The 10,383-nt window shown below is 38.6% G+C and overlaps 1 protein-coding gene across 1 annotated transcript in view; it reads right to left on the reverse strand.

Moving 5' to 3' along the window:
• Positions 1 to 6: 6 nt before the first annotated feature.
• Cntnap4 (contactin associated protein like 4) overlaps positions 7 to 10,383 on the reverse strand; it is a 303,201-nt gene continuing 292,824 nt past the window's right edge. The window contains exons 20-23 of the mRNA XM_008822985.2: positions 6,757 to 6,975; positions 6,356 to 6,427; positions 796 to 933; positions 7 to 694 (exon numbers count right to left, since the gene is read on the reverse strand). Of these exons, the coding sequence (XP_008821207.1) occupies positions 528 to 694; positions 796 to 933; positions 6,356 to 6,427; positions 6,757 to 6,975 (596 nt within the window). The 3' untranslated portion in view covers positions 7 to 527. The remainder of the gene's footprint in view (positions 695 to 795; positions 934 to 6,355; positions 6,428 to 6,756; positions 6,976 to 10,383) is intronic.

Genomic DNA, 10,383 nt, shown 5'->3' on the forward strand with positions numbered 1-10,383 from the left:
ACGATGATAACAAATTAATTAGAAGACCTTCTTAAAAGCATGACACCACATATTGACAACCACTGTACTTTCTGAGTCTTTTTATATAGTAATTTTATGTTCAGCATTAAAGTCAGACACACAAACCCAAATCCATTAAAAAGTATTAAGAAGAGCCAAATAGAAAAAGAGCAATATGAACAAGCCAGGGACAACAGAACATTTTTTTCCAGACTATCAATGTATTGAATGTAATACAGAGGAAGGCAAAAGGGCTTTAAATATAGACTTTTGGCCATTGAGGATGCAAGCATCAGCCAAACAAGATCTCAGAAGCATTTCCCGGCCCATGAACACCACATGGAAAGACTAAAGCGAACGTGGCATATGGTCTCAAATAAAGCAGGATCCAATTTTAATTTCTTACCTCTAACAAAATTTATGTTTTACATAGTGAAGAGACCAGGCTACAGTTCTTACATTTAAAAACTGTAGTCTTTAAGTGAGTTAAACTTGTTTTGATCATGTCTGAAAGTCGGAAAGGAACATCAGTAGCTAGCGCCTTTGTTACACAGAAAGATGGCGGTGGGAAGTGTCACTGGAGGAGATGGCCCAGAGCCATCCTGAGCTTGGACACAGCAAGGTATATGTGCTGCAGATCCATCACCAGTACCTTCAGGGTTAGAACCAGTTCTTGTCCACTGAGAGCCCCTAGCTATTAAAAGAAACTCATTGTTACAATTCAGATCATCGTTGCCCATCAGAAGAAGCATTCTTTCTGACTTTCATTGACTGTGTTTTGAATATGAAGCTCACTTTTCAAAACAGCCTCGGCACTGTCTACGTTCTCTGACCTTTTTGCTTCATTTCTTTTGTATAACCTTTTCTGCTGATAAATGCGAACAGCTATGGCAGTGATGCAAAGCAAAATAAAGATCACCACAGCTATCAGACCTAGAGAGAGAAGAGAGAAGAAATACTCAGTCAGAAATCTTTTTTGGAATAGAATCTGTGCCAACTTTGTTGCTTAATAATTCCCAGAAAAATCACTTTCCATTAGAATCAAACCTCTACAAGATATAAAGTAGAAACAAGAAACATTAGGTATTTCTGATTCAAGCAGTATCATAATAAGCTTATTTTGGAATTCTATCAACCTCTGGGCTCCCCTCCACTGGCTCTAAGTGTTCATTATATTGGGCCTACTTAACCCATTCATATTTACTCTGAAATATTATCTAAGTATTTCTGAGACCATTTGGCTGCTTCATAATAAAAGATACAGAAGTTTTAATTATTTTTTGAAATTATAATTAAAATGCAACAAAGGGATTAAGTGTTTTATGATTAAATATGTAACTATTCAGGTTGGAGAGATGGCTCAGTGGTTAAGAAAGTGTACTGATCTTACATCCATGTTACGTGGCTCATAACCACCTGTAACTCCAGCTCCAGGGGAGTCTCACACACACACACACACACACACACACAGGCACGCACGCACGCACGCACACAGGATATACTCACATACACACACATATACAAATAAAAACAATGCAGCTCAATGAAGTTTATTTTCAATCATCTGTTAAATATGAGAAGAGCTTATGAACAGTGATAGCAATGAAGAAGCTGTTGAGACATAAATGTATTTAAATCATTTCTGCATGAGCAGTATGAATTTTTGAAGGTTTGTAAGTAAAACTTTTAATTGATGCACTAGTGTTAACTTATTAGTTAAGCCCATTGATATCAACCTAGCATTACATGAGATCATTGAAGTGAAATGTGATTCCTTGGACAGTCCCCAGGACACACTGGGGTGGGGAGCCACACGGTAAAACTTCCATCGCAATCATAAAATGCCTTTTCGCTGTGTTGGAATTTCCACTGAGAGTATAAAGTACATGTGGGGATGATTCCTGTGCTTAGAACAGTTAGGCAGGTTACCTAACTGCAACACTCCCTGGAATTATGGAGTAGACGAGATCTCGATCAGGCAAAAGTCAAACTTATTTAAGAATGTCTTTGATGAAGTAATAAAAATTATTTATTTTATTAAACATTGACCCTGACTACAGTTCTATTTCATGTGTTGCGTGCTGAAATGGGAGAGAGACATACAGCATGCCTAGCACAAATGGAAGTGTGATGTCTGTCTTCAGGAAAAGCACTCTGAGCACATTTGAGTCATGAACCCAACGAATGCATGATTCTGCATGTCACATCACTTTTATTTGAAAGAGCAAATACCAGGTAAAGTATGCTGGCTCTCATGTAAATACCTGGTGGTTATACTCTCTAAACTGAATGAAGCAAGTCTATTCAAGAAAAACAGCTGCAGAATCTTCTGCTAATGATGAAATTCAAGGTGTCAAATAAAAAACAGATTTTTGGAAAACTATTGCCTGTCACCAAGATGTTCAGAGTTTCCTCAGACCTAAAACCTTTCATGATATCATTAGTGTCATTAATGTAGTTTCTTCCAAAAGAAATAGTCCCTATAGAAATAGCAATCTGGATCAAAATCAACGTTGAAAACTGGGACTCCACTCCTTTTTCCCTTTTTTCTTTGGAAACAGGGTCTCATGCAGCTTTTAAACTTGCTGTATAACTAAGCATGATCCTGAACTTCTGATCCTCCTGCCTCCACCTCCCATATACTTGGATTACTAGTGTGCACAACCATGCCCAGTTTATGTTCCATGGATTGACTCCAGGGCTTCATGTTTGCTGGGCAAGCATTCTACCAGCTGAATGACATCCCAAGGTCTAAGACTCCATTCTAATATAAGTGGATGTGGATGACTATAATGAAATTGAACCAAGTCAGAGACTGGAAGGTTCTCAGAAATCATAGTAGATTCCTCAGAATGTCATCTGCTTAGCAGAGTCTCCATGGTCACCAATCATATTATTGATGATAAGTCCATTTTTACTTGGTCAGGCTTCTCTGAGAAAGATAGTAATTAATCTGATACACATGCTAATTTTACTAATAAGTGTGGCTACTTAATCATATTAATAACCAATTTTATTTTTTAAAGTATTTTATTCAGTATTATTTTATGTGTATGACTATATTGCCTGCCTGTATGTAAGTAAACCTATGTCACACAATGCTCACAAATGTCAGAAGAGGGTGTCAGATCCCCTGGAACTGGAGTTATGGATGGTTGTTAACTGCCTTGTGGATGCTGGGAACTGAACCCAGGTTCTCTGCAAGAGCAGCCAGTGCTCTTAACTGCTGAGCCATCTCTCTAGCCCCTAATAACCAATTTTAATCAGAGTACTCATGTTCTGTTACATGGTTTGCCTCTCATCCTAGAAAAACAATTGAGTTACTATAATTATTTCAGCTATCTCATTATAAAGCTTCTGGCTCTGATTTATTATGTTAAAGACAGTATGACACTGCAGTTACATAATGTATATCACTTTCATCTTGGCCCACAAAGGACATCTAGGACAGTCAACATCAGGGGTGATCATCCCTCTAATGCTTTTGACTCTGAGTGTGTAATTTATAGCTTTCAATTTGGGGTAAGTTTCATGCCACCTCATTTTATAGCCAAGAAAAATCTTGACCTCGCCTATTATCCCGCCTCCAAAACATAAACAAAATAATATAGTCACAATAAATAAACTACTGTGAGCTATGTTGTTCTCTCCAAAGCACTGCACAAATTCATGTTTTTAGGAGAAGTTTATGTCAGTTCCTTTCTGTCCGAATTAATCTCTCTGTATCTGCATAATATGACCAGAAAGTCTACATCTGGATCACCATTTTAAACCGTCTTATGGAATCCGTCCTCTTCACTCATAGCACTCTCTTTTAAACAAAGAAAAACATCATCTGAAGTTGAAAAAACAGGATTATCTAGTTTGGAAAATGTTTGAATGGATCGACCGTGGCTACATACTGGATTTGCGAGGAACTTAACCCTGGGTTAGAATTCTGCTGTGATGCTGACAGACTGAGTAACACACTAGAGTGCCCAGCCTTGAGAACGAGCAGACAAACCATACATGGTCTGTGGAGTATGTACAGCCACTCCCAGCTAGTCTCTCTCTGCAGCTCAGTCCCTGCAGAGGTCAAAACCAGCCAACACACTGGCCTCATGGATCCTGGAAGATCCTGAAAGACAAGTCCGCCATGTGCTCTTTCTTGGCTATATACATTTGAGCTAAGTGAGAATTTTTCAGGTAAACTATAGCTTATTTCTGTTCTAGAATGACTTATCAGCATGTTTTTTTAGCTCTATAAATCTCAGAAATGACCTTTGCCCAAAGTAACAAGAATCTAAAGTTTAAATATTCTGTCCTAACACTGAGTTGCCCATAGACTGCTCTATATTTGACTCTCTCTGGATATTTGCCTGTGCTATGGAAATGCATGGGAAAAGCACTGACTGATGGAATTTGCCTAACCAGGGATCATAGTTTAAAATGTTGAGCATATTATAAATCCTGTAACTTTAAGGTTTTACTGCAAAATGTGTTCTGTTAGACAAGCTGTTTTAATTATTAACTAAACTAAGGATTAAATTATTTTTAAAAGGGAGATTTGTTTTTCTTGTCAGGGAATTAAATGGAAATTCTATTTTATGTATCTTTAATTTATACATCTTTAAGTGGAGGGGGGAGAACAGAAGGAGCAACAAAAGAAACTTTGACCAACACTATTCAACAGCTAAATAAAATTCCAGCTGCTGGAAGAGCTTGTGTCTAAATGAGAAAGAGCATAAAACACAGGACTATTCACACACACGCACACACACACACACACACACACAATTAAAATAAAGTATAAATAAAACAAAATGCTTAAAAAGTGATGTGGGTTGCAGAGATAGCTCAGGGGTTAAGAGGACTCAAGTTCAGTTCCTGGCACCCATTATTATGCAGCTCACAACGACCTGTAACTCCTGCTCCGGGGGAGATGATGTCCTCTTCTGGCCTTGGCAGGTACTGCAGTCATGTGCACATAACCCCCCCCATCCACAGACACACACACACACACATACACACACACACACACACGTATTTAAAACTAAAATAAAATCTTTAAAACACAGAGAAACTAAATAGATCAAGCACGAAGTCCACATAAACATGCCCAAGTATATAAATAATCACATTATCTAGAAATAGGACTGAATAACTATTTATTTTTCCATGCCCATATCATATTCTGAGTGCAGAGAAATGTTAAGCCACTTAACATTTCAACGGTGTAATTAGAACCCCCCAAAAAAGCATCATAAGAGCATTAATTAGAAAGAAAAAAAAGGTTTATTTCTGGAGTTGTTTTACAATAACAGCTCAGAGAAGCTGCTGTCACATCAAAGATTCTTTAAAGTTTTTGTTTTGATTCCATAATTTAAATTTACTAAGAAAAACTTTCAATTAACCTAATGTTTGATAAAATGCAACTGAACATAGAGTATTTATTGTTAAGAATTGTCTAAACCATGAAATGTCTAATATGCATTTAAAAAACACAAAGTATAGACTTCTAATGTTAATCTCCTTTTTCCTACTTTTTGCATGAGCCCTTGTATAAGCATTGATTGAGACATCTAAGAATACAATGAAAAAATTACATGCAGCATTTTCTTTGGCTCACAAATAGCTATCTTCAAACTAAATATTACTCATTATTATACAGCTTAGCAACTGATCCTTGAGTAGGAAGCTTTAGTGAAATTACCCATTCTTTAGACTGAAAATATCCCAGGAAGCCAATAATTTAGGAAGATTCTGTAAAGCATCCCTTTACCCTCAAGATTCAGAACCTGGCAAGATGAGCCTATACCATCATAGGTACAAGAAGAGCTCAGAGGCCCTACCATTCTCTGGGAGCTATGGGCAGTTAATGGCAGGCAGAGGAGGTGAGAGGGGGGCATTTCCTTCAGTGGTGTAGCCACTGGTAAGCTGCCATGCTCCTACTGTAAATAACCTGCCTATGCTCACGCAAGCAGTCCTAATTATACTCAATGGAGGACTTGTCAGAAAGAAGAGGGGTGTTTGATGGGAATGAGAGGCAGAGAGAGTGTAATGGGGGTGAATGTGGTCTAAATACATTACACACATGTATGACATTTACTAAGAATTTAAAAATAATTTTAAAGATTCAGTGTATTATATTTCAGATAGGTATAGAGTCTTTTTTTTCTGTTAAAGGGGATTGAAGCTTTAACCTTACACTGGATGGTCAAGCACTCTACTACTGAGCTACACTCCCCCACTCCCAGTAATAATGGGTCGATTCTTCATAGATAGTTTTTTGGAAGACTAAAATAATCCCCAGTACTAGCAGTGGCAATAAGCACCCCACACACACACACAAAGCTCACTCATACTTCCAAGTTACCTCCAATTACTGCAGAGTCACTTTTGATTGCATGAGAGAGAGGTTCTTTATCATCCATGGTTCCAGAATGATCTGCAGTTAAAGTACAAACCAGGACAAGGGTGATTCAGCTAAGTAAAAAGAAGAAATTGTGAAGGCTTCATCAATGTTTTAAACCAGAACAGAGTGCGGTAGGTGAGGTAGGTGGGACCTCAGCAATTTTCAGTTTTAACAATGTCAATAGCAATGAATAAGAAATTGAGGCTCCAGAAGATAAATGAAGAAGAACAGAATTGAAAATTAAACAGATGAAACCAATTTTCAGAAACCATTTTGAAAATGTAGCTTAACAACAAAATTAGAAAATGTCCAAATCATCTGGACAAGCTAGGTTTGTAAGTACAGGCGGAGTCTGAAGTTACCTGTAAAGGAATGTGTCCTTTCCCTGGATGTCGCATCAGTGCCAGCAGGGGTCACACAGCTGGACTCTGTCACATGCCCTGTCACCATGACAGGAGCTGGGTGTCTAGGGTGCAGAGCAGCCTTCAGGGGGGCCACATGGCTGAACTGCACTGCAGAGAGGCAGCCTATGAAGCCGTGGGCTGCAGCCATCGCAGTCTCCTGGTCTACCTCACTGTGCTCTGTGGATCCAGAGAAACAGGGCGATGTCAGAAGGACAAGGACAAATGGCAGAGACATATGCATCAAATACCTGGTATCTGTGAATGCAAAAGTGAGGAGATGCAGTTGCCTTCTGGTTCTCCTTCCTTGAAAGAATTCCATCTGTTAAGTCTACCCGTAACTAGCGTTGCCTTCTTGGTTAATGAAAAGAATGCAGTACACTCAGCAGGTGATTAAAAATTCCTTAGGAATGGGTTGGACTAGTAACTAATGAGGGGACCATGAACTAATGAGGGGGTCACACTATGCAACCCAAGCTGGTCTCAAATGAGCTAGATTGCCTAGGACGACCTTGAACTGATTTTTCTGTCTCTACCTCCAAAGTGCAGAGATTACAGGAATACATCATCATGGGTGGTTTATGCAGTGCTAGGGTTCAAACCTAGGACTTCATGTGTGCTAGACAGGCACTCTACCCACTGACCTACATCCCAGTTCTTCAAGTTTTAGATATATTAAAGTGTGTCTATTGATTGCAGTCAGTATCAGGAGATATGCCCTAGGTTTAGAAGAGTTCTTTTCAGCTTTTGAGACTTAAGCCAAGAAAGTAATGGAAGTTAAGGGGGAAACTGGCCTCTAGAACGTCCCTATCCATTGCCCAACCTAACACTGTTAAACCTTTCTGATACCTCAGGATTCCATTCAAACACATCAGGAGACTGCTATTAGCATGTCATAGAGGCCACACTACAAAAGTATTGGGGTGTCTCTCTAATGACTCGTGTGCAGCACTGGAAACATTCCTATCTCCTTGCTTTCTCTACACTTCAGTGATGGTCTGTTACATGGAAATAAGTTTTTGCACTCTAAGGGAAGACTATCACATCTCTTACATTAAGGCGAGTTTCATTCATGACTTATGGGACATGGATTAGTTTAAATGTCAAAATATCAATTCATAATTTAACAGTTAAGAATATAACACACAGAGCAGATGTTCTGTAGAATAGAAATGAAACAGGCAATTTATTACAGAGTTGCTTTTGTTTTGTTTTGATTTGATGTGGTATGATTTGGTTTGTTTTGTTGAGACAGAGTCTCATGTAAAACAGGCTGGCTTTGAAAACACTATGCAGCTAGGATGACCTTGAACTCCTGATCCTCCTGCCTCTACTTCCTAAATACTAGACTTACAGGCATTTACCATCACACCCAGTTTTTCCTGTAGAATTTTAAGTTCAAACGTCCTCAGACCATCATCCACCCATCTACCTAATTGGATTATAAAATGACACCATCACCCTCCCTTACCCTGCATATATGAGGGCACAGACATTTATATTTTTCTTTTAGACAATATAATAAACACTGGGAATTTATTAAATTCATATATGTGTTAGGTACTATTCTAAGTGATTTATCATGTTATTATTTACACTTTACAGTATCCACAGGAATATCACATGGCCTGTCACATAGATGTGACACTTGGGTTTAGAATTTTAATAAGTTGCCTAGGATTATATTTCATTGGCATTATATCCAGGACTCCAGGCCTATTGGACACAAAATGACCAGATTCTTTTACTCAGGAATCGCTTTGTGGTTGAATAGTCTTCCTTTATTGTCTACATCTTCAGTGGTGTCAGTTTTTGTTTCGAAGGATACCTTGGCTTGAAAGCTATTTTTCTTAGTAACCCAGGGCATCTCAAGTCTAAGTCAGCCATTTCTCCTTATATCTAGATTTCTGAAGAACGTTTTCTTTTGGCTCAATTTTCAGCTACATTTTATATCTAACAATAAAAATAACATTGATTAAATGTTTCCTATTATAAGAATCATTCTGTATTTTTTAAAGTCCTGAAGATTAGAGAGCCTACATTGCTTTTCTGTTGTGGCCTTTAATCATTTCCAGAAGAGTTCATCATCTTATTCTTAATTAGCCATACTTAAAAACCTGTGTTCATTAACCTGGGAGACCTCAAACGTAGTTGTAGAAAGTCTTAGCATATCTAACTCTTTTAATAAAGACAAAAGATAAGAGAATTCAGTTGCTATATATTCATTGCTTTCAGGCTAATAGACTGGGGTCAGACATTCGGGCCCCAGTATTCTGCCTCCGGAGGCTGTCTCCTGAACCCTCAAGCTCTCCTTCTAATGAGACGAGGATAACACTGAGAATCCATTCTGTGACTCACACAGAAGATCATGAGCTCTGAAAATGGATAGTTGCCCTCTGCAATGGTTGGAATTAATCCATAACTTGACCCAACCTAGGATCACCCGTAAAGGGAGCCTGATTGAGAGGATGTTTACATTGGGTTGTCCTGTGGACATGTCTGTGGGGAATCACCTTAACTAAGTTAATGGATGTGGGAAGATCCACCTCCACTGTGGTGACATCGTTTCCTTGTCAGTGCTCCTGAACCATATAAGGGTGGGAAACTTGAGGTGATCACCAGCAGGCAAGTGAGCATGCCTTTGTTTATTCTTTGTTTCCAATGCATATTTTTATTGAATTTTTGTGCATTCCATACAATAAATTTCAGTCATAATTTATACCCCTCCCCTATCTACACCCCCACAGGATTTTATGCATTCCGTCATGTATGTTGCTGAGGACTTGAGCCAAACCCGTGTACCCAGATGTCCCTTGGGTGAGTTCATCCACTAGCGCCTGGTCAGCCCATCCAGCATCACTCCCTTAGAGGAGATTAACTCTCCCTCACTCAGCAGAGACCAACTGCCAATAGTTCCTCAGCTGAGGTTGGTACCTCCTGCCCATTTCCCCAACTCTGTACTGGTGTTTGTCTGATTGAGTTTTCATGGGTCTTGTGCATGCTCTCACTCTCTCTTAACTGTGGATGTGATGTGACTAGCTGCTACAAGTTCCTGCCTTGACTTCTCCACGTTGATGGACTGTCACCTGTAACTCCTTATGCTCAAATTGCTTTCAGTCAGGGTATTTTATCACAGCAACAGAAATAAAATTAGGATGACACCTGACACTGTGTTGTCTCATAGGATATATTTTATCACTGTGCATAAAACAAAAGTCCTTCAGTCCACTTGCATGCCAATCACATTGTTTGATGGATGTGCAACAGGCCCTCCATATCTGTGGGTTCCACATCCACACACAGTAGCAACCTCAGACCCAAAGCATCCATTTTAAAAAGTATATTGAACATGGAAACATATTTTCCTTCATATTTAAAAAACATAGTGTTTTTTACTGAATAATGGAATTTTGCATAGAATTTTCACTGTGTTTGGTATTTTAAGTAAGTAAGGCATAACTGAAAACATATACATTATAAATAGATGATAGATTGATTGATTAAATGACCAGTAGATAGGTGATGATAGATAAATTGATAGTTTGATAAATAACAAATAGGTTAGAAAGAGATGATAGATAGATAGAT

Source organism: Nannospalax galili, unplaced genomic scaffold (genome assembly GCF_000622305.1).
Source record: "Nannospalax galili isolate Female #2095 unplaced genomic scaffold, S.galili_v1.0 scaffold568, whole genome shotgun sequence".
Lineage (NCBI taxonomy): Eukaryota > Metazoa > Chordata > Mammalia > Rodentia > Spalacidae > Nannospalax > Nannospalax galili.